General features: G+C 44.6%; 1 protein-coding gene across 1 annotated transcript in view; it reads right to left on the bottom strand.

Moving 5' to 3' along the window:
- Positions 1–24,130, bottom strand: part of ca10a (carbonic anhydrase Xa) — a gene marked incomplete at its 3' end in the record, with an annotated part of 87,377 nt that overhangs the window by 39,196 nt on the left and 24,051 nt on the right. The window contains exon 3 of the mRNA XM_083688077.1: positions 7,615–7,757. Within this exon, the coding sequence (XP_083544203.1) occupies positions 7,615–7,757 (143 nt within the window). The remainder of the gene's footprint in view (positions 1–7,614; positions 7,758–24,130) is intronic.

The raw sequence follows: 24,130 nt of genomic DNA, 5'->3' as shown, positions 1-24,130 counted from the left end.
AATGTTTCCCAGCTAAACAAGAAATGGGAAAGAAGCCCCAGAACCCCCAGAGAGCAGCGAGGTATATGAACGATAACATTGGCTCTTAGGAGTGCTGTGTTCATATTTGAAGCACTTTGATATCCCGTATTATAAATGAGGATGTCATCAGTTTAGCCATGCATACAACTCTGTACTTTCATATTTAATACCCCTCCGGCTGTGTCAGTCCCTTAAGTGCATCTCCTCAGCTCTGATAGCGATGTCAAATACATCATTATGTCCACATCCCTAAATGCGTCCTGCGGGATTCACTGCGGGCCTACAGTATGGGCATTAAGAGCAAGGTGAGCTGGTGAAGTAGGTGACCTTGGTCTGATTCTTCATCACACACCATGATACTTGCACAAATGTCTGTGCTCACGCATGTGTGAAGGGAATCTGTTTGGGAATATTGATTTTCAAATGGAAAAATAAGGGGGAAAGTCAAAAGGAGGAGAGGATAGAAACAGACATCTATAGGTGGAGGCTGAACTGTCATTGATTGACTGAAACAAAACTGTGGTTTTACATAGGATGAAGGTTCTACATAGGATGAAGTTTTTACATAGGATGACGTTTTTACATAGGATGAAGGTTCTACATAGGATGAAGGTTCTACATAGGATGAAGGTTCTACTTTGGATGGCTGTGATGTAGAGTCGGCTTATCTTAGACACATGCACTTGTTGTAAGTCACTCTGGATAAAGGCGTCTGCTAAATGACTGAAATGTCAATGTAAATGTACAAGATATTCCAGATTTTGAACATCAGCTGTGTTTAAACTGAGAGAACACAAACAAGAGAGCAGATATTGAGTCCTCGTACTGTCATAGTTGAACAACCAAATCCTCTCCTTTATCAGAAAGTGAAGAATAGCATCATGGCTGAGTATGAAACATAATTATATATCACATTGGTCTGACTCACGGGTTGAACAAACAGAATAACAAAACTGTCTGCCTGTGCGGTATTTACCTTCCTCGAATCACGCTTGTTAGGGAAAAGAGAAACCTTGATAATATGAGGGATGATCGACTGTTGATATATCTACAAAGGAAGTACAGGAATATGAAATCATAGAGAACAATAGGACAAAGTAAGTGTTGAGAGGCACCCTGACTAGGTTTGCATCATTTGTACAGCTCATGTAGCTGGTTTGATAGCTAGCTAGCCAATAAACCTACATTTTGATGTAGTAGTAGTACTGTAGTAGTAGCAGTAGTAGTAGTAGTAGTAGTAGTAGTAGTAGTAGCAGCAGTGGTAGTAGTAGTAGTAGTAGTAGTAGTAGTAGCAGCAGCAGTGGTAGTAGTAGTAGTGGTAGTAGTAGTAGTAGTAGTAGTAGTAGTAGTAGTAGTCGTAGTAGTAGTAGTCGTAGTAGTAGTAGTAATAGTAGTAGTAGTATAGTAGTAGTAGTAGTAGTAGTAGTAGTAGTAGTAGTAGTAGTAGTAGTAGTAGCAGTAGTAGTAGTAGTAGTATAGTAGTAGTAGTAGTAGTAGTAGTAGTATAGTAGTAGTAGTAGTAGTAGTAGTAGTAGTAGTAGTAGTATAGTAGTAGTAGTAGTAGTAGTAGTAGTAGTAGCAGTAGTAGTAGTAGTATAGTAGTAGTAGTAGTAGTAGTAGTAGTAGTAGTAGTAGTAGTAGTAGTAGTAGTAGTAGTAGTATAGTAGTAGCAGTAGTAGTAGTAGTAGTAGTAGTAGTAGTAGTAGTATAGTAGTAGTAGTAGTAGTAGTATAGTAGTAGTAGTAGTAGTAGTAGTAGTATAGTAGTAGTAGTATAGTAGTAGTAGTAGTAGTAGTAGTAGTAGTAGTAGTATAGTAGTAGTAGTAGTAGTAGTAGTAGCAGTAGTAGTAGTAGTTGTAGCAGCAGCAGTGATAGTAGTAGTGTGCGTTGCTAGGTAACAACATAAGTGATGCCAGGATAGGCTCTAACAATGGAACTTCCAAACCACCCTTCGTAAAATGTTGATTTGATTTGAGTTTGATTTGATCCATCAATGGCAATCATCCTTCTTACAGTACAGTCATTAAGCGTCTGAGACCTGCACATGGGAATCGAAGCCACAACCCTCAGTGAGCAGCATAATCCAACTCCAGTGACTGAACCACCATGGACTATTGTAGTGTCCTGTGCTCGATGTATTGTAATGGGCTTCTGCATGTGAATCTACATGACAGTTTCTCTCTCAGTTGTCCCCCATCCATCTCAGCCTGTGACAGGAGGCCTCAGGCCCCCACTCGTATATCCGTCAGGGGGGGGAAGACTGATGATGGCCGTCCCTCCTGTTTCCTTGCTTCTGTCCTCCGCTCCCCTGTTCTCCTGCTCCTCTGCTCTCCAAAGTCATTTCCCACCTCCCTGAGGTCCATGTTGGAGGGAGCCTACGCTGTACACAGGGAGTATGCTAGAACTGTTTAGAGGTTCAGGGTCTAAAACATATTCTTTTTCTCTGATACCTGACGATTGTTTTGTATTCAGGCCTGAGAATTTAACTGTGGGCAAGGGTGAATATTCAATAGGGAGAGAAGGTAAAGTCATCAAGGACAGGCAGGCTTTGAAGGGAGGGGGGTTTTGTTGGTTGGTTGCCCGTTGGACAAATGTAATCTCTGCAATCTCTGTAATTACTGCGTAATTACCATGTAGCAACACGTAATAGCCATACTTTCTCAGTTAAATAACATCCCTGCCCATTTCAGTTGAGTCTCTGACACCCCCATTTGCTACTCTCGCCCACAACATCTGCCTGTGTGGATCAACACCAACAGCGGAGGGATATCTGCTGCTTCTCCCTCTTTCATATTGTCTGCCTATCTGTCAGGGTAGTGCCATGTCTGTCACTGTCTGCCAAGCTTTTGCCTTTGCCACTGTCCCCAAGAATGATGTGTTAGCTTCGGAGCCAGAACAGCGAGGTGTGTGTGTGTGTGTGTGTGTGTGTGTGTGTGTGTGTGTGCGTGCGTGCGTGCGTGCGTGCGTGCGTGCGTGCGTGCGTGCGTGCGTGTGTGTGGTGTGTGTGTGTCTGTGTTTGTGTTTGTGTAGAAAGCCTGCCAGCGACTGCACTCTCATTAAGTTCCAGAGTGTCTGGTAACCTCATTAGGTTAAATAATCAGTCTTCATCACTGAGAGACACTCCTATTGAGTTTAATACGGACAGAGCTGAGTTAATCAGTTAGATAGAGTTTTTTTTTGTTTATATCTATTTGACGTGTGGAATTTGATGTTGAATGTGTTTAGATTTTGCATTGTGACAGGCGGATGCTTATGTAAGCTTGGCAATGAAGTGGATAAGGATATGGACGCTTTAAAGGCAGCACACCAGCCAGTTTTGCTTCCTGGCTTTCCTTGAAAATGTTTTGAAAATGTCTCGATGCTCCCAGAATGAATGGACTGAGTGGTACATTAGTCATTCACAGAGCTATTTGAGAAAGTAACGTCAGATATAGCTAGAAACAATTATCAACAAAATGTGTCGAAAGGTTGTTTGACACACTCCCAAAAAAAGCATGTGGGAAACAGTTCTAGGAGTAGCTAAGAAAATATAATGCATTGCTCAAAATACACATACTTTCAGCTAAATTACAATCTTCAGACATAAATCATTGTGCGAAACCACTGTGCAGCACAAGGGTGTCATATATCAACTAAAAAAAACGTTAACATGACTAATGTGGGCCATTAAGCTCTTAATAGAGTGATGATACTCTATATGTAACAAGGAGTCTCTCCATCTCTATAAAAACTCTAATTCCTAAAAATTAAGGTTTTTCTCTCCAGATAGCATCACTGATTCTTTGAAATGGAACATAAAAAGCACTGAATTGCAACGGCATATTTCAAATTTCATCTTTCAAATGTACTGTACTTCAATATCATAATAGCTGTACTGTATAATAATGATCTATTCTTCTTGTGTATGGACAAGCATTATGGTCTTTTAAGATAGTCCCCATCTCATTTTGCTCGGTAATTAAAGTAAGTTATAGATAATTCGATATCAATTAACCATCTACCCTTTCTGTTGTACTCAATTAGGCTCTCTCAGAATGACCGTCATCTTTTCCTTTGTAGTGAACATAATAGCAATAATGTGTGTCTCAGCCGAGATGGAATCAGCCTTGTATTTCAGTCAGAGACTATGTAGTCGCAGAGCCCTCCCTCGGATTAGTCTACGGCGTGAAACTGCAGGACAGTAAAACTGCTTCTCTGAGTCACACTCACTATGACCCACTTCCCTGTGAATCACGCACACAAGCAAAACACACACACACACACACACACAGACACACAGACACACAGACACACAGACACACACACACACACACACACACACACACACACACACACACACAGCACCCTAAAACACAAATTACCATTTCTGTCAACACCCCACACACACACACACCTCCACTAACTCCTCTAATCTCACGCGTTCCTCCTGCCTCCTCTTTCCTCCCTTCCTCTGTTTTGCGGTTTGTAATGGAAATTCAAACACACATATGGACACGCCATAGATGCTGGCTCACACGTCTGTGTTACGTATCCAGCTATCTGTAGGCTGAGACATGAGAAGAATCCTGGCTTCAAGGTCCCAGCATTGCTGAGGCAATTAAATGAAGAAGTGAAAGGGCCTCAGCTCCTCGGCGGTAATTGCAGTTTTCAAGATATTCATGGGCAGAACGCTCTGCTTTGTAATGTTGTGACAGCTTTGCAGGTTCAGCCAACCCAAACTTGTGTCTAATTAATTTGAATCTGCAATTTGCATAATTGAATCTATTCGCGTAATCATAATGCATTTCACCCTCTGCAATAAACATCTGTGTGTCTTGCGGAGCCTCAGATTTGTCACGCTACTGCGTCTTGCGTATTTATCAATAAACACCTGTATCGGCAGCTGCTTATAGCAACCTCCACACACTGACGATGAGTCATGCTAATGAGGTGAAAAACAGGAAAAAGTGTGAGAAATGTGGTCATGTCGTGGTTGTATCTACAACAGCGGCATAGTCATACACACAGCCCACATTATAAGATGCATATCTAAACATGATTTTTTTTTTACATCATTGGTACCACCTAAAATATAGTGGTACCAGGAATCACCAGACCAAGACTAGACCCAACAACATCAGATCCATCCAGTGGGACTGACCCAGAGGCAGGTGCTGTGAGGGGTAGCAAACGCCACGTTAACGGTGGGTATCAGAGGCCATGTGGAGAGGCAGCCTGGACAGACCGGAGACTCTCCACCGTGTTTCCCCATGAAGGAAAGTCCAGATGCCGTCCCAGTGCCTGGAGTTTGTTGTTCCACCTCACACTCCCTGTAATTAGACAGATCTGGGGCTGCCTGTGCCCAACACACACACACACACACATGCACGCACGTACGCACACACATACACATACACACACACACACACTCACACACACTTCATCATCCTGCCAATGCATAATACACTCCCCACTGCCATCCCTCCTCCCATCTCCCCATCTGGCCAAACAGGCCTCATTCATGATAAGAGAAACTCTCTCTCTCTTCATGATTTATGGCCTTGAAAGAATGGAGAAAAGTGTCAACATCGAGTTGAGGAGTAATAATTACATCAGATATGTGTTATTACTTTATGATTATAGGTTCTATGATACCCCAGCTACAGGAGAATGGAGACATAGAAGACACAGTGTTTAATTTAGATCTGAATACGTTGTCTCAGGCTCCTGACTTTGAATTCAGCTGCACATTAGCGAAACATCATTTCAGAACAGCCACCTGGCGTTGACAAAACTTCAAAACTTGAGAACAGACACACAAATGTCTCCCAAGCGTGAGAAACTGAGCCCATTTCACACTGTTAATTGATTCGCAGCAGTTGGAAAAATATTCTAACACCAATCCTGTTTCATAACCAGTGTTTGTGTGTCATGCTTCCTTCACTTGCATACAATCCTTCACTTCCCTGATTCAGGAGCACAATAATGTGACATCAAATCGCCCTCACCTTTTTTCCCCCTCCCCAGCGCCAAAGTGATTAAATACATGAAAACCTCTTCAAGTAATTGCAGCTCAGAGCAGAGCAAATATTCAATTAATACCGACAATTTAATAACTGTGATTCCTTCAATGCGACGCACATAACCTTGATGCATGTCCCCCGTCCATTAATTAGTATTTCCATTCAGAGGTCGTTTTAATTTCCTTTAACTATTCATTAGCTCTGGATACAGAGCAGTAGAGAAACCCATTAGAGAGGAAGTTCATCCCTTCTCCTCACTCTCTCACGCCTGACGACTGACCATGTGGGGAAATTAATCTTTTCTCTTTCCTTTCCTCCTGACAGAAGGTTGGAAAGTTTTTTAAATTTATTTATTTATTTTTTATGATGAGGCAGCGAGCAGAGCAGAGCAGAGCAGAGCAGAGCAACGTGCTCGCTATTTAACGGTCTCCATTGCATGGATGGCCAAGTCTGACTGGATGCCAAGCAGATACAGACTCAGCAAAGATCAATCAGCGTTGACAAGGTGAAGCCAGCATTGTGTCCGGATGCAGACAGCTCTGATGCTTTGAGAGATGGAAACACAACAGAGTACATTAGCACGGCGGAGAGAGGAGAGTCAGACATCACCTCTAGCCCTTGGGAAAACATTCTTTGTGATAAATGAAAGAAGTTGCACTTGAGTTTGTTTAACGGTTGACAAAAAAAACGTTTAACATTATTCATGTAAGTGAAATGTAGGGTTTTGAATGTAGGGCTTGTGACAATGAGAGTCAGAAAAATGGTGTTTGTTGTTTGCCATGAAAAGTAGTCTAGACTATCAAACGCTGCATCATTTATTTCAATGCATCTAAATATGCAATGTAATACAAAGCCCCCTTGTGTGATCTTAAGATCCAAACAGCATAGCTGATGCTATATCATACAAAGTTCACCATGCCATTTGAAATACTGAGCTGTGTGTGAGATTATAGCTTCATGCATGCACCACTGAGTCATACTCCAGGAATATTCATTACTATAGTTGATTCAATTTGTCAGTTCCGCTTCTCTGTGTCTTATTTGTCCTTTCTGCTGTTAAATTGTGCTGTTCTGGATTAGAGTCCATCTCTCATTCCATTGGCTAATCTGTATTGGCGTCCTTGCTTCTGTTGGCACTGTGGTTGCCCGAGGCCAACCCTGCACCAACCCCTGGCATGTAAACATGCACTAATCATAATACTAATCTCAACATGCAACTGTGCACTCTCAAATGCTGCCCATCTGTGACTGTTCCCCAAATTAGCTGTTATAACATGGCATGGGATGTTTACATTGTTTTTGGCAAGCTACAGAAGCCATCCAGCCAGCCAGTCATGTTGATTGTGTGTGAGAGCTGTTTGTGGTTATCCTTCACATAATTTTGTATTAAACATCCGTCCCACCCAAAAGAACCTAGACCACATTTGTCCGAAACATTGATCAGGGTTGCTAGATGCTTACAACACTGTACAATAGCATTGAAAAACATGCACAATAACAACCTCACAATGTGAGCTTTAGCCCAGACAAAGGGGAAGGGAACCAATAATGCGGCGCCATCCATCAACCAGACAATACGGGAGTTGTGTACCTTGCGTCCGCCAGTGTTGAGCCTCAGTGGCTTAAGGAAAGGGTCGAAGATCATGTGGCTGGTCTCTATGTTCACTGGCGACTGCCTCTTTCCCACAGAGCACAGGTTCCACGCAGAGTTTACCAGCCCCCAGAACGATGGCACTGCAAAACACACAAAAGCACAGCAGACAAGACAGTTAGCATGTGTGCTAAAGAGATAAGAACTGCCACAGGAGAGATACATATTTGGATACCAGCTTTGGCTTAGCATGTTAGCCGCTGTAGCCACTTTAGATGGGTAGAAAATACATGTTAGCATGCACACACACAAGATACAATAACTTTCGTTATCCAGGTCACAAAATAAGACCACAGCCGGTTAGCGTACCCAGGGAAGGGAGAGGAGCAGCTACAGCACGGCTTTAACTCAGAGCAAAGTTAGCAATAGCTAGTGTAATCAGATAACACATTCACTGTAAGGCTGGCAGGACAGGGTGGCAGTGGGAGAGTGACAGTGCTGTGGGAGTGCTATCTATCTCACCAGCGACTTCTTATATAAGACTTGGCCATTGAAGGCAGGCATTCACTTCCTGCACAGGGCGAAGGAGGGCTTATCATCCTCGACTCGCACACCACACAGAATCACCCGATTCCGCTACCATTTCGAATCACGTAATTGCACATGGAGGTAGAGATCGAATTTGGTTTCGGTCCGTCACCGTATGTTCCGACGGCACACCTGAGATCATTTTCACGCGTGTAGATTCGAGGATGAATCACACGAGACATGATTTCTTACAAAGTCACAACGCTTCACATCCTGAGGGAGAGTCTCTGTTCGCATTGCTCACAACCGGTCTGCTAAAGTAACAATAAATCATTTCTAAGATTCCCCTGATGTCAGGAGAAACAGGTGGTGGCGCATTTGTCATTCTCTCTCTTTCATGGTGAACGTGAACTTAGGGGCACATTTCCCAGTGTACAGTATAGACCAGCTGGCGGGCACCGGCTTGTGTTCAAACACTGTCCTTGAAGAAAAGGGGAACAATTCGGAAGTCTTGCCACTGTACCTGGCAATCCCTAACCCCTGCACTCCCTATAGGGTGGCCTGTGTCAGTAGAAAGTCCACTGTGGCTCAGTTGGTAGAGCATGGCGCTAATAGGTTGGGGGTACGATTCCAGCCGGGACCATATATACTGAAAAATGTATGCACTCACTGCAATGTAAATGACATATATTATAGAAGGATACTGTACTGTGGTATGTCTAAAAAAATCATGTCTGGATTAAATAAGATCATGTCTGCGCACTCTAAACAGCCACCCCACAACCACATCTCACTGAAAGTCAGCCACCGCCTACTGTTCAATTCAGACCCACCACCACTGCTGGCAAGATTGCCAGGAGAGGAGTAAAAAAAAATGGAGGACAGTAAAAATACATTAAAGAATTAATAGAACATTGTTGAGCCATCCCTTGTTAAGGTTCTATTGAAGCGGGCAGTAATATCTTTGCTGAGAGGCTCGGCACGAGAGGGAGGAGAGCTAAATGGCAACTGCCCTGCATGCTAAATCCTGAGAAATGACAGGAAATCCATGGGCGGAATAGGAATTGGAGTGTGCGGAATCGATCCATTAAATCCGGGCCCTTGTCGTAAATGTACACATAATTATTAGCCGTTGATAGATCCCTGAATTCAGCTACCCGGGCAGGGAACATCAGTCACCCGTGGCACAGGGACAAGCAGCACTGCCAATAACCTACAGCAGCCCTCCTATGGCAGCCATCTTCCATAAATCAGCCACGTCGGCTCACGCACATTAAAGATGCTTTAATTTCCTGTTGGCGAGCTCTTAAAAGTGGACGTGGATGTATGGTGTGGCTGTTCGGAGATGGAAACATATTGTCGTGTGACGGAAGGGCGAGGATTGCGGAGGAGGAAGGGAACGCTGTGTAGTGTTTGGGACCCACTGGTTTCTGGACTCAAAAGACTACATTTTGTCAAGGACATCCTCAAACAATAATAATTTAGATAAAGGAGCTTTTAGGTAAATGAGCTGTAGATAAATGTTAAAAATGGGGTGTTAATAATTACAGCGCCTTTAGCAACTTTTTGATTCTGTTTGGTTTCTGGCCATTAATTAATGCTCCCTTTCCTTTGATATGATTATCCTTTCAACCCTTGATCCTTTCTTCTGTTTTCTCTTCTTCCTGCTCTCCCTCCCTTGCCTATGTCCCTCCCTTCCTTCTCTTACTTTCCTTCCTGCTCTCCTTCCCTCCCTCCTCTCCCCCTTCCTTCTCTCCCTCCCTACTCTCCTTCCCTCCCTTCTATCCCTCCCTCCCTTCTCTCCCTCCCTCCTCTCCCTCCCTTCCTTCTCTCCCTCCCTCCTCTCCCTCCCTTCCTTCTCTCCCTCCCTTCCTTCTCTCCCTCCCTCCCTTCTCTCCCTCCCTCCTCTCCCTCCCTTCCTTCTCTCCCTCCCTTCCTTCTCTCCCTCCCTTCTCTCCCTGCCTTCCTTCTCTCCCTCCCTTCCTTCTCTCCCTCCCTTCCTTCTCTCCCTCCCTTCTCTCCCTCCCTCCCTCCTCTCCCTGCCTTCCTTCAGTGGATCATCCCTGGATCATCCCTCTTGTTCACTCCTACAGCCCTTCCATGATATCAAACATGAAGTTAACATGAGAAGAACCTCTTTTCTCTGTGTAGGCGTGTGAGGCTCTGTTTGCAGAATAATTACAAGGCTGCATAGAGAAGGTTGAGTGTCTGCACCTGGGTCGTCTCTGTGAGTTTATCAGAGGTCAAGGTTGAGCTGAGGACTGCCTCCTGAGGAGACACACACACTCTGCAATTAAACCCTCCATTAATAACATCCTCTTCCACGGCCATCACCAAGTCAAAAACCCCTCCTCTGCAAATACTTGACACTCTATAGAACGTAACCATGGACACACGAACAGCATAGTATCTACAGCATAGATAGACTCATGCTTAATGAACTCTCACAAACGCACGCACGCACGCACGCACGCACGCACGCACGCACGCACGCACTGGCTGCAGAGGTAGGCATGCATCTCCTCATTTAAATGAGCAGGTCTGGAATACTAAATGAAATGTCTTTATTCTGTCAGATAGATATGCATGGAAAGTAAGAGTAATGGTCTTTGGAAGCAAACCACACAGGAGAGAGTTGAGAAACACACACACACACACACACACACACACACACACACACACACACACACACTTGGATGAGCATCACAAAAATAAAATGTCCTTCCTTTATAATGTGCTGATGCAAAGCTCTATATTGCATCTTCCGACAGTGCAAATGGAAGGAGAGCACTAGAGATGAAACAGCTTGTGGGTAAATGCTTACTTAAGCAGGTAAGGAAAATAACATACTAATCAGAATGAATGTCTAAGAGTAGCATGGAAGCGGATGTCGTACGCTAGCTCTCAATCTGAAACTCCACAATTCTGCTTGTATATCTTGTTTACGAGAAGCAGGACATTTATGCAGTAGGTTTGGTGCTGTTCCGAACAGAAGGAGACATTTTCATAAGTCTTGGCTCAGGGCCAAACAAAAATACGATAGAGAAAAACAAGAAAAAAACATGTGAACTGCAGAGTGACTCAGCCACAAGCCAGCCGAAGACAGACAGCGAGACCTTCTAAACTCATGTCTTAAAACCCAGTGTGCAGTGCATTCGCTTCCAGGACATCTCTGTTTTGATTCAATCTATTCCTCACGGCATTCGTTCTTCTAAAATCAACACACATGTAAGTACCACCGCACCACCTGAAGGTCTGTATGGGATCTGAAAGGAAGTGAATAACAGGCCGGGCCTCTACCTTCACACTGACTCATTACCGCAGTTCATCAACAGAGTCCTTTTATCAGGTGTAGCATTATTGCTAATGGAGCTAACACATGCATCACTGATGATTAGTGAAGCGGACGGTAAATCATTGAGCCGCCATCATGAGAAAGGTAACCCACTCAGGTGCTAAACACCTCGATAACACCCCACGGTGTGTGTGTGTGTGTGTGTGTGTGTGTGTGTGTGTGTGTGTGTGTGTGTGTGTGTGTGTGTGTGTGCCCGTGTGGTAACATATGGGTCTCCAGTAAATGGCCAGAGACAGTGGGTCTTGTTTGTGCTTGTCCTCTGATGCTAGTGTAATCCTGCTAGCCAACGCGGCGGGCCTCATTAGCCCAGGCCAGTCAGGAGAACAATAAACATGTCAGTCAAGCTAACCCCTCCTGTCACATTGTTAATGGCCTGGAATATACAACCTGGCGGGCAGCAGAGGCCCTCGCTCTCAGGGGCGGAATAACAAACGGAACACACCCAGGGGGCAAAAACACACACAGATCCATCATGGAGCAGAGGGCCTGGGGGGGAGGGGGGGGGGGGGGGTTGTAGCAACGGGGATTGTCGGCAGGAGGGGACAGGTATAACCAACCCGCCCTTCCAGATAATTAACAGTTGTTCAATCGTGGCTCCTTCACAGACACATCATAGGGGTTGGTGATTTGTAAGTACGCCATGAAGAACTGGTGAGCAGCAGCATAGGGCCACAGTGTTCTTACCGTGTCTTGCTGTATGCCCACTCACACAGGTCAATGGTCTCACCACACCTTCCCTAATTGCCTTCATGAACATGGCGCTCCTGTGGTGTGTGTCTGTGTGTGTGTGTGTGTGTGTGTGTGTGTGTGTGTGTGTGTCTGTGTGTGTGTGTGTGTGTGTGTGTGTGTGTGTGTGTGTGTGTGTGTCTGTGTGTTTATTACCATAGGGTTATTTGGAAAATAGTTCCATCTTGCGAATACCCCACAGACAAACACCATGGGACTCTTCTGGAAGCCACTGTACATCCTTCAGCGCTTCATAATGGTAATTTAGGCCAAGAGAGAATAAAAAGCAGGTACGAGCACAAAATGCTTATGGTAGTTAATACCTATGGCTTTTGGCAAATTGTCCTGAGGGACATTCTGGCCTTCACAGATAATAACCCATTAATGTGTGGTCTGAATACTTTATTACCGGAACATTCCCCCTACGGCTACTCTCCCGCGAGGGAACAGAAGTCTCCCATAGGCATGCATTGAAACGAAAATGTATTTATATTAAAATGCCCAAAAGTTGCTGCGTTTAACTTTGTACTGCCAGCAAACGAAAACACCTGGACTTGGGATTTTTGATTGTTCCCAATCGCTACAAGGAGCCGGGGAGATGAGCTTGGTGGCTGCAGGCAGTTAGCAGAGAGCTATGTCACCTCAAGCTAGTTAGGTAGGTCCCCTAATCGTTTGTCTAGAAGTAGCAACGTTCATCTGGCCAGCTGAGGGGCATGTTTTGAGGCCAACTTTGTTCAACTTTTCTATATCTGGCACATTCCACCTGGAAATAATCATGGGACATGTCGTCTACTCATGTGCTACGTGTGTAGTGACTCAAATTATATTGGATTTTCAGCTCTTAAAATCGGCGTTGTTGCCATGGGCTCATATGATAGATTTGTACAGCGAGTAGCGCTGTATCGACTGTATGTATGGTGAAAATGATGGGCAACATTCACAGTTCCTTTGTAAGCTGGTAGCAGTACTAGCCTACATTAGTATTAGTAACCTTAGTACACGGTCCTCTGTGGCTCAGTTGGTAGAGCATGGCGCTAACAACGCTTGGGTTGTGGGTTTGATTCCTGCTGGGACCAAATATACTGAAATGTATGCACTCACTGCAATGTAAGTCGCTTTGGATAAAAGCGTCAGCTAAATGGCATCTATATATATTACATTATACATTAGTAACTTCCACACTAGAAATGCACAAGGACAAACAACTTAATACTGAATGCATTTTAGCCTACGGTATGCATGTCACTTCTTAGTAGCATTGTACCTGCTTCCTTTGCAGGTATTCAGCACTGACGGCCTTCTGGATCCTCTCTATACATTCCTCTCTGGCTGTCTACCAAAGCGTGTCAAGCATGGCCAAGCATGCAGGTATCACCACATTTAGCTGTAAAGCCCTTATTGAACGAGTGGGAGGTAATCTATTTCTCGCAGGTCTTCTCGTCCGTCCTCGAAGGAGGCGTTGGTGGTCCACGGGCGTCTCATCTCTGAAGAAGGCAGGAATATGATTAAACACAGTGCCGCTGACGTCAGGTCTTCGGGTCAAATTGTACATCTGGGAAAGCCTGGAATAAAGAGGTAGGCTATAGCGGCTTGTAGCTTTGGGTTTTTTTTTTGTCTTTTTCTTTTTTCTTTCTTTCTTTCTCTGGCTCTGTGCCTAGGCCTGGGAGGAGGCTGAATATCAAACAGATTTTTACACCAAAAAGAGAGAATTACCAGTGCTAATCTCTTGGCTTAGCGTGTGATAAGACACTAAATCAATGTGTCCGCTTTCATGTCCCCCAAAAAGGGACTTTTGTGTTCTCACAAAATACTATTCCTTTCAGCGGAGAGATACAGTATTAATAGGAACTTCTCTTCCCTCTTCATTCCTCAGTGAGCGACGCGGATACGGAGCGGAGAGAGGGTCAGTGACAGGCCAGGAGATGGAGAGATGCTCCTGACACCCGTATCATTCAATATCCCTGCAATGGGTGCACACACACTCATATAGGCCAACACATGGACACACACATGCGCATGCACGCATACACGTACGCACACACGCACGCACGCACGCACTCAATCCCTCCTAATGAATGGATGGGAGGTATTAGAGCTGAAAGCCTCTATCTTTCTCACTGGTTTGCTTACTGACATTAGACGCCTCTATCGTCCCACCAAAGGCGGGCAGCCAGGCAGCCAGCAGCCAGGCAGGGGAAAATAGCCCTCTCTGACTTCCTCCAGTTCCTTTACCAGTTCCACTCACTGCACAGTCAGGATAGACAACCCTGCAGTCCTGACAACCCTGCAGTCCTGACACCCCTGCAGTCCTGACACCCCTGCAGTCCTGACACCCCTGCAGTCCTGACACCCCTGCAGTCATCCTGCAGTCCTGACACCCCTGCAGTCATCCTGCAGTCCTGACACCCCTGCAGTCCTGGTGCATCTCCCCTCTTGGAGATATACTGTGACTCTAGCTGGGTATGCAATGCATCCTTAAAACACTTTTTTTCCCCCCACCACAGCAAACTGCAACAGCATTCATCCCTCAAAAATGCAACTGTGTAACATCTGAGAGGCAGCGTGCTGCTTGTAATGGGGCTGGACTGTGCTCAGGGGCCCCCTGTGTAATGTTATGCATTTCCATTATTCAAATGCGTACTAAACAGATGAACTAACTGAGTGTGTGGGAGCCTGCTTTATTTCCTAACAGTACTTTAAAGACAGCGTGGGTGGGCTGATACAGTTTGCACTAATCTGGTCACTGACTGCAAAACTCACTACCCACACCCCAACTAGCCGAAATGCAAATCTGCTTCTCAGAAATGACTTCGAGCAAGGGGGGGGGCGGGGGGCGGGGGGAGGGGTCAGGGGGCGGACTCCCAGACTTTCCCAGACGTACGTTAACTGCTAGGTAGTCTTTTTCCTATTCATCCGGTTTATCCTCTTCGCTCGCATTTCTCTTGCATGGTGAGATTCAATAAGTGCCAGTGTCAGCTGTCTACAGGCGGGGGATTACATGCCAGCACAATGCTCCTGGTCTGTCCCGGCTATTACCATAGAAACAGCTCCGTCTCCTCATGGGCCAGGATCATATGGAGAAAAGAACCGTAGCCTACAAAATAAACAACTGTACCGAACGACTCCTCGGGTCCGAGTTGAATGTTATTCTCCCTAAACCACATTTAGGTCCACAGAGGGGTCACGTGAGCAGCTGTGTGAGGGGTGGAGGGCGATGTGACTGGTTTTATTGCTGCAGTTAATCGATCGCGGTCAGATATAGGCCAGCAGCAGTGAAGCCATGGATACATCCTCTCATTCCACACGTCCAGTAGGAGGGATGGAGCGAGCGATGGAGAGAGAGGTGGGGAGGGAGGGAGGGAGGGAGGGAGGGAGGGAGGGAGGGAGAACAAATCTAATCAGCTCTGAAGTACAAAGTCAAATCTGGGCCGAATGCCTAGCAGGGAGAGACGGTGACAGATGTGCAGATTTGACTTCTAAGTGCAATCCTGACCAAGGCCGGCTTTACTGACACCAGCTGAAGTCAACACATAACAGGATCTGAGGACTCAGACAGAGCTGTGGCCACCGGGCTGGGAGTCACAGAAGCGCAACAAAAAAGAGAATAATATTACCATTCAAATGGTACACTGTGTGTATGATCCAGCGGCATTACACGCAAAACACAAAAAGCATCATTGCAGTTGTTGATAGGAGGAAGGAGGCATGATTTTTTTAGGAAGGATTTATTTTCCTGTTCCCACTGAAAAAGCCTATATAGGCCTACGGTATATGTAGTGACTTTGATGTTGATACGGTATGTTACTAAACTTTACTAAGTATTAGACACAGTAGAAGATTATGTGTTTGGTCAAGTTTACCATCACAAAGTGGCATAGGCTTAATGGCATTCTTTATTGGGAAGGAACTGCATATAAAGCTCCTTTGCTCATGTTGCTTTAAATGACGTGTGTGGGTGTGTGTGTGTGTGTGAGTGTGCGTGTGCGTGTGTGTGTGTGTGTGTGTTTGTGTGTGTGTGTGTGTGTGTGGGTGTGGGTGTGTGTGTGTGTGTGCGTGTGCGTGTGTGTGTTTGTTTGTGTGTGAGTGTGTGTGTGTGTGTGAGGTGTGTGTGTGTGTGTGTGTGAGTGTGTGTGTGTGTGTGTGTGTGCGCGTGTTTGTTGTATTTCATCTGAGCTGACACGAAAGCAAAGCATGGCATGGGAGAATGCCAGAAGAGAGATACGAGTGCCAATGCTAGAAGGGAAAGAAGGATGTAGGATTATGTGTGTCAAAATTGTAATTACTGCTAGCTGTTTCAAGAGATTATCTTTGGTGTCATGTGTCACTGTGTTGCAAAAATCCACGCATGTCACTGAAACCATTTGCTAATCTGCATCCTGTATACTATCTTTCCAACATAATATTTGGGTGAAGTAGCTATCCACAGCTACCATAGCATCAACTGTATGCGATAAGTGAAAATTTGATTTGATTTGATTTGATTTGATTTGATTTGATTTGATTTGATTTGATTCAAAGAGAGAATAGAAAGAAATGGGGGGGGGGGGGGGGTTGGATGTCATGATGTCAAATACAAAAACAGGTTTGAAAGACTCTTCCCACTCTTCACATTTAGATTTGGTTGAAGCTAAGGTTGAATTAGTTTTTTATCACATTTCTTTGCTATATTTATCATCTGCTACCGGTTATGTACACAACAAGCACGCTGAATAAGCGAAAGTTAAAGAGAACGGAGGCGGACAAGCAAAGAGAACCCTTCGGCACGGACATTACCTCAAATGGAAGTGGTATGTTTTACCAGACTAGTTCCTCACTAACACATATTGAACTGTAGAGTTCAAATGCAATGTTGAGTATGATACATTATGGATGATATAAGATATATTGTGAAGTAAAGTGTGTCGTTCAAGTCGTTGTTCAAGGTTACAGAACGCTTGAGAAGGTTTTTTTCTGCTTGGCGAGAGTATAACTTTAAGAGTCTGGACATTTCTGCAAGGCGTCTGAAGCTTCAGGCTAGATTCTGGCAGCTCCTCTACGTGGGGAATACTGAACAGAGAGAAGTACGTTCTGCTTCACGAAGACCGTTACCCATTTAAATGTTGACTTAGCCTCAGAAAACATTTCAAGAACGATCCTACCCAATATCACAAAGCCTTCATTGAAGTTGATGCTGTCTTCTTCATCTTGGCTGCTTGTCAAGGGCAGGTCTAAAGAGATCATGTTGGCTTTATAACGCACATCATACACATCAACTCGGTGTCTTTTTAATACATCTTTATATCTGTTCTAACACTATCATTTTCAATAAGTTTGGTTGACACAAAACTTATTGTATGTGTCCTGAAATGGCTTCTTGTTCAGAGCTTAGTTCAACTGAGCTGTGAGAGTTAAGGGGCGTGGCCTTTACTACTACTATCCCTGCTAATTCCTCCTGCACACCACTAAACTCCTCCCACTTCTCCTCCTGTTAACACAGCACACACTTAGGACAACATCACTTCTCTCCCGTCTTCAACCATAGAACGTTCTAGACTAGCATACCCTTACAGTGCATCCTCTCTTGTCCCATTCGGTTCTCTGTAAGACCTTTGAAGACCGATCGACAACTGCAGTACTGTACCTGGGTAAATTACATTACTGGCTACAATTAATTTAAAAAGTATGTCCCAGTTCTTCTAAACTCGTACAAACAACTCCATGACAAATGTTGTGCTCCCAAGTAGAAGCTCTGACTATTTTAATTCCTTCATTAGTGTGCTGGTGTGCCTATGACTAAGTCATGAATATCCACTAAGCTGGGAAGCATTAAACAGGCATGTGGTCCCTGACTGGATTGGAGAGGCTCAAGTCTTGCTGTTCGTATGCAATCAGTCATGATACATCCCCATCAATAACCATGTGAAGCTCTCTGGGAGACACACCGGCATACAGTGACGTTCATATGATATGGTGTTGAATGTGAGCTTAAGAGTGCATAAGCAGCGATAGGATATGACCTTTTTTCATCAACAATGACCTCACTGGCTTAATGGCCTCGGATGACTGGACATTCATCCAATGATGGTCTGGGCTGAGATTAATCAAAAACAATATGGAGAGAGATGGAGGAGCAGCACAAATTGGAAATTAAGATACGCAATGAGATGAATGAATAAACAGACAAATAAATGGATAAATGAATGAATTAAATGCCTTCATGAGTCATCTGTGATGCATCATTTGCTTTCAAATTGTGAAACTCCATTAGCTGGCTCCCACTTAATCAAATAAAGTCGATAGCTCCCACCGATCTTGTTGCTCTCCTTCTCTCCCCCTCTCTAATTGCTCTGAGAAGAATGGCACCAGTGAACGAGGAGGGCGTGACAAGGCCACCTCTGAAAGATGCACTTGCACTTACGATACCGAGTGTCTTACTTAAGAGTAAAACTCTTTCAAAAAAAAAAAAAAAAAGTAGGATTTTTAGTAGGATTTCTTTTGAGGCAGGATTTGCAATGTGTAGGTCGATGGGTATTTCCGTCAAGGTGATCTTCACGTAAATCTCTGTAGGTGATATCTGAATGAGATGTGCCTGGTGGAAGCACTGATATCTTAAGATTAAAGACATCCATCACAAAGAACCTTGAGACAGATAACAGAGTGATTCTGACCCCCCCCCCCCCCCCCACTAGAGTGGCTAACACTGAGCCGCGGCGACAGAGAAACCAGGAAGTATATTGAGAATAAGGACTCAGGAGAGAGCAGCATATGATTTTTGAAGGAATGGAGGTGGGTAATGTAATAAGTAATGCAGTAGGCTACCATCAGCAGGGGATGGCATACAGTGTAGAGACACAGCATATCAAATACAAAAGCTCAAGAGAAAGTATCATATTTTAGGAATGATAGAAATGCTTCAGATCATAAGAGCATAGGAGCAACATGTCTGGATACAGTCGGTCTATCGGATAAGACTTCTGAAGAGACTCATTCTTTTGATTTTCTTTCTTTTCTTAAATAAGGGGAACATTGGAGCGTTTGAGTGGAATGTCCAGCCACAGTAGGGAGATTTCCCCTGATGCTGCACTGATGGAGCGCATCTAGAACAGCCCCACTGTTCTCTAAGGACCCCAGAATCTGCAGGTCTTTCATCAGCCTCTGGGCGTCCTTCCGACTGCCTGAGAAATAATTACTGAGGAGTTGAAACGTCGGGTGATATTTCTCCTGCCTCCTCCCCCCCCCTTCCCAATCCCTCCACCCCCCCGAGGCCTTATTTCTAAATCATTTGAAGTATGATATGGATGAGAGTGGAGCGGCTGGAACCCATGCATGAATAACAAATAAGGGATGTAAGTGTCATGGCTGTGTGTCACTGTTGCTATGCTATACTCTAAGATGGGGGTTTAGTTGCACATGCCGTGCCTTGTCTCAAAATTAAGAAGATTTGTTCTCCCAAATTGACATCAAGGGAATTTGAAATGTGAGTCATCATTGACATTCAGCAAATAATTTCTTGAACATGACAATGTTGAGCTGTGTGTAGAAAAAGATGATTTAAAAAAACAACAAAACTCTCGAAAAATGAATAATTTGAAGCCAGAAAAAAGTCTTTGATCAGCTTTGTACGACAGGCCTCTCTCTTCTCTGTCTGCCCTTCCTTCTCTCTATCCTTTCTCTTTTATGGTCTCTCTCTCTCTCTCCAACTCCTTCTCTTCCCTTCCTTTGTTTCTCCCTCTCCTCACTCTCACTCATTTCTCTCCTTATTCTTTCTCCATCTCTGTCTTCCTCTCTTCTTCTCTTTCTCTCTTTCTTCTCCGTTCTACTCCTGGAGCAGCATGAAGCACATTCAAAATGGACACCCTGCTGAGAGTTGGCATCCGTCCTGGCATACAAGAGAGGGAGAGAGAGAGAGAAAGAGAGAGAGAGAGAGAGAGAGAGAGAGAGAGAGAGAGAGAGAGAGAGAGAGAATTAGAGAGAGAGAGTAAAAGAGAGAGAGAGAGATAGAGAAAGAGAGAGAGAGAGAGAATGAGAGATAGAGAGAGAGAAAGAGAGAGACAGAGAGAGAGGAGCTGTGAGATATTCTGAGTGGAGGGAAGAAAAGGGACTTTAGTAGACCGAAATCACTGCAGGTTGGTAGGGTTGCCGAGCCAGAGAATATCTGTCACTTCTCTCTCAACATGAAAAAGAAATCCACTGCACCTCTGGCTTTTCAATTTTAACATCCCTCCGACATGTAGCATTTGTGATTTTTTCCCCCTTTTTTTTCCTACACTCCAGGTGTAACACTTTAAATTCATTTGTGAGACTGAGAGAGGTCTTTATAATTCCTTCATACAGCTCCTTGTGTAATTGGCTTCTGGTTTGGATGTACCCACTGATAATTGTACTGTGTCAAATGAACAAATCTTAGCTACACTGTATTTCATAAAATCAACTGAATGAGAAATATAGACGGTCAAGAAAATCTTCTACAGTATCATAAAATGTCTACCTCGTACGGTAGTTGCCTCTAGTGGTTGCCTCTTGTTCAACAAGGTATTACAACTACGGCAAGGTAAACCTTGAATAGTGAATAATATAAACCATACTACTATGGTCAATAACAATAAGAATTTGGTGAATTCCAATTAAAGGTGCGATCTATAATTGATACATCAATGTTTATTAATTCATTAATTAATTGATTGATTGATTAATTAATGATAAACAGCTGATTGATTCTGGAAGAATATAACTTTATCGTTGATACTGGCACTTGACCAGAGCACGATGTGAGGATGTAGTCCTTAAATTGGTCCTCCTGTGTGGAGGTGGGCCGAGAGTGTGTGTGCTGTGGTTATCACTCTGGGGCCCAGCCGGCAAAGGCGATGGAAGCACAGGAGGCTAATGGCCAAGAGGACCAGACATGGCCATATCACTTGGATGTAGGGCTAGGTGTACAATTGGTTTTGTAATCCCCGGGGCCTCCGTGACCTGGAAAGGTGCGAGTACAAAGGGCCTGGGCTATACTTAGCCCGATGCTTTCTCCCATCCGTCAAAACGCATTTACTTTAAAGCCTTAGGAGTTGGGGAAAGGACTCTAGAGAGAGAGAGAGAGAGAGAGAGAGAGAGAGAGTTGTGATTCAGCAGGGTAGTGATCCTCTACCCTAGGTGATCTCCACTCCAGGTTCATTCGCTAACTTTTTCTAAAAGTGCCTCAGGTAATTCATGTATTATTAATTAAAGGGTGTACATGTTTGTGTTCCTAATTTCCCTGCAGGTTGACACTTCCTCTGGAAAATGCACATGGGAAATTTCAGGAAGGAACTGTCTGGTTGGTTGGATTGAGATTGTGTTTAATTGCCCAGGATGTTGGGAGATGTTACACTGCTCCCAATCAAAGATAAGAGTCTGACAACCACCATCCTACACTGAGAGAGAGGGAGCCAAAGAAACAAGAGCAGCTTCTCTTTCATCGTTTCTTTATTCTTTCTTTCTGTGCATCTGTCAGGAGCTTTGACTGACACAGGTTTGAACTCACCAGATGCAGCCTGAATCAAAACATGTTAGCCGAGAAACGCAATCACAAAAAACACAATGTACTGTAGCACTAAGGGTATCTTCAGAAAGCAACATTTGAGGAGAGGACTAAGGGAACCGTCAAAACTGTGTCAAAGTAAGCTAAATAATTGTTTTGAAAGATGAGTTGTTCAACAAGTTAGTACAACTGTGGTACAATACAGTATAACAATGTCAAAGTCAACAAAGTCATTTAGCAGACGTGCTCTACACCCGTGCTCTCATCCAGAGTGATTTACAATAAGTACATTTGTCTAAATTAAGTGAATTAAACAACACAAACACACTTTGTTTGATACCATTCCTCATTCCGCCATTCTGTGCATTACAATGAGCCCATCCTCCGATTTCTACCTCCACCAGCCTCCCCTGGAGAGATCTACAAGCATATGCACAACCCAGGCATCATGGCTGGATGGTAATCTGTTCTAAATCAGGAACATTCATTACCTCTAATGTGAATTGTGTTGGTAATATGTAACCCAGACAAATATTATCTTTGTTTATCCTGTAGGTTATAATTTATATATTGCAAAGTATGTTTCTTTATCTTTTCAATCTCATAGGGTATGGGATATGTGGAGATTAGTTGGTAATCCATAGTGGGTTGGAAGCGTTGTCTGTGTACAGGATTAAATATAGGCCTGCAGTACCTTCACTACAGATACTATAACACTCCTTCCTCACTCAAGGGAAAGAAACGAGAACAAGAGGAGCTCTTTATGCAAGGTGTGTCAGCACCAGGGTCATTCCAACACGTGTTTCCTGGTTTTAGACCCTCTGCCCTCGGGAGGTGAAGCGACAGGCTCCACCTGAGTGCTAGGGACGAGGTGAGAGAGCCCCAAGACATGCCAACTCTGAATGGAGGTGACGCCGCCTCTACTCCGCTGCATCTCAACCCGGCTGCTGCTGGAGAAGCCCTGGTGTGTCCCGCTCTGACATCCACAGCTGTCTCCTCTCCCCCCTCTCCCCCCCCCCCCCCCGCCTTCATTCACAGCTTGCAAAAAAAAAAAGAAAAGAAAAATACAAAAATACAAAAAACAACAACCTAGAAAAACACACGGGAGGCAGTGTCTGCTGTTTTTCATTTCTCTGTGACATTTTGTCACCGGGGAGAGTCCCCTCACCTGGTTCCCTGGGTCGACTAATAAACAAAAGTGTGGAGCAAAGAGCAGCAGGCGGCAGACAGTGTGTTAGGCCACAGAGGATTGTCGTGGAGCAGGGCCCGGCCTGCACGCAGATTTTCACCTGCCCTGTCTGTGGTCTCTGAGTGCACCAGCCCCTCCAGGGAGAACACACACCGGCCTGGGGTAATTCATCATCTCCTGCTACCAACCTTCACACTGTAGAGGAGGCCCGTTTTGGGTCCGGCACCTATTTCCTCTAAGTCTCTGTCGTTATAAGCCTTTTTAGCTTGTGCAACCAGACGATGTAAAATTGTGGAAATAAACAAAATGACAGGCTAAGAGCCTCTAAGCCGTGTTAGTGTTGGGTGGGGCTCTGTTCCATCAAAACAACACCGTATACGATGAATCTTATCTACATGCTACAGTAATGCAGGCTGATTTGAATACAAATCAACAAAACAACAACAGGGATATCCATCATCCCATCGTTTTTCATAAAGCGATCTGGGGTATGCTTCAACTGTGCCGCTTGTGTGAGTGGGCGTGGGCGGCAGCAATGTGACACAGACACACACACGCACACACACGCACACACACACACACACACACACGCACACACGCGCACACACACACACACACACACGCACGCACACACGCACGCACGCACGCACACACACGCGCACACACAAAACACACGCCCGGAGGGAATCAAACTAAGCGTGTGTGTGTGTGTGTGTGTGTGTGTGTGTATGTCAGTGTGAAGTGCTGTAATTGTGAAGGGTAATCATTATGCAGAGCATGTGTGTGCTGGGAGAGACAGAGAGTTTGAGCCCCCGGGCCTGTGGCACTCTGCAGAGCAACCTAAAGCAAAGGGTCCCTCAGCAAACAATGGCAGCATCTTGAATATGAGGTCTCTACGGCATACCGATCTCCACACTGGTAGAAGCAAATCTGATTAATAGGGTTATTTATCATCATCTTTGGTGTTTTGCCGGAGGGAGGTGAAGGATCAATGTTTGGGGGCATTGTTTGATGGAAGAGGGAGCCTCTCTGCTGATTACTCTGTGCTTATAGGAGGCTCAGCATCGCTGGTGGCTCAGATTACATTGATTAGATAATACACCTCTGATTTCCAAGACACCATGGGATCATTCTAGAATGCCAATAACACTGGAATGTGTGAAATGAACAGAAGGACGCTATACTGTGTCGGGGGGTTTGACGAAAATGAAGACAACGAGAGTCA

Source organism: Argentina silus (assembly GCF_951799395.1).
Source record: "Argentina silus genome assembly, chromosome: 16".
Lineage (NCBI taxonomy): Eukaryota > Metazoa > Chordata > Actinopteri > Argentiniformes > Argentinidae > Argentina > Argentina silus.
The sequence above is the reverse complement of the archived record's forward strand: the minus strand, read 5'-3'. Positions and strand labels throughout refer to the sequence as shown.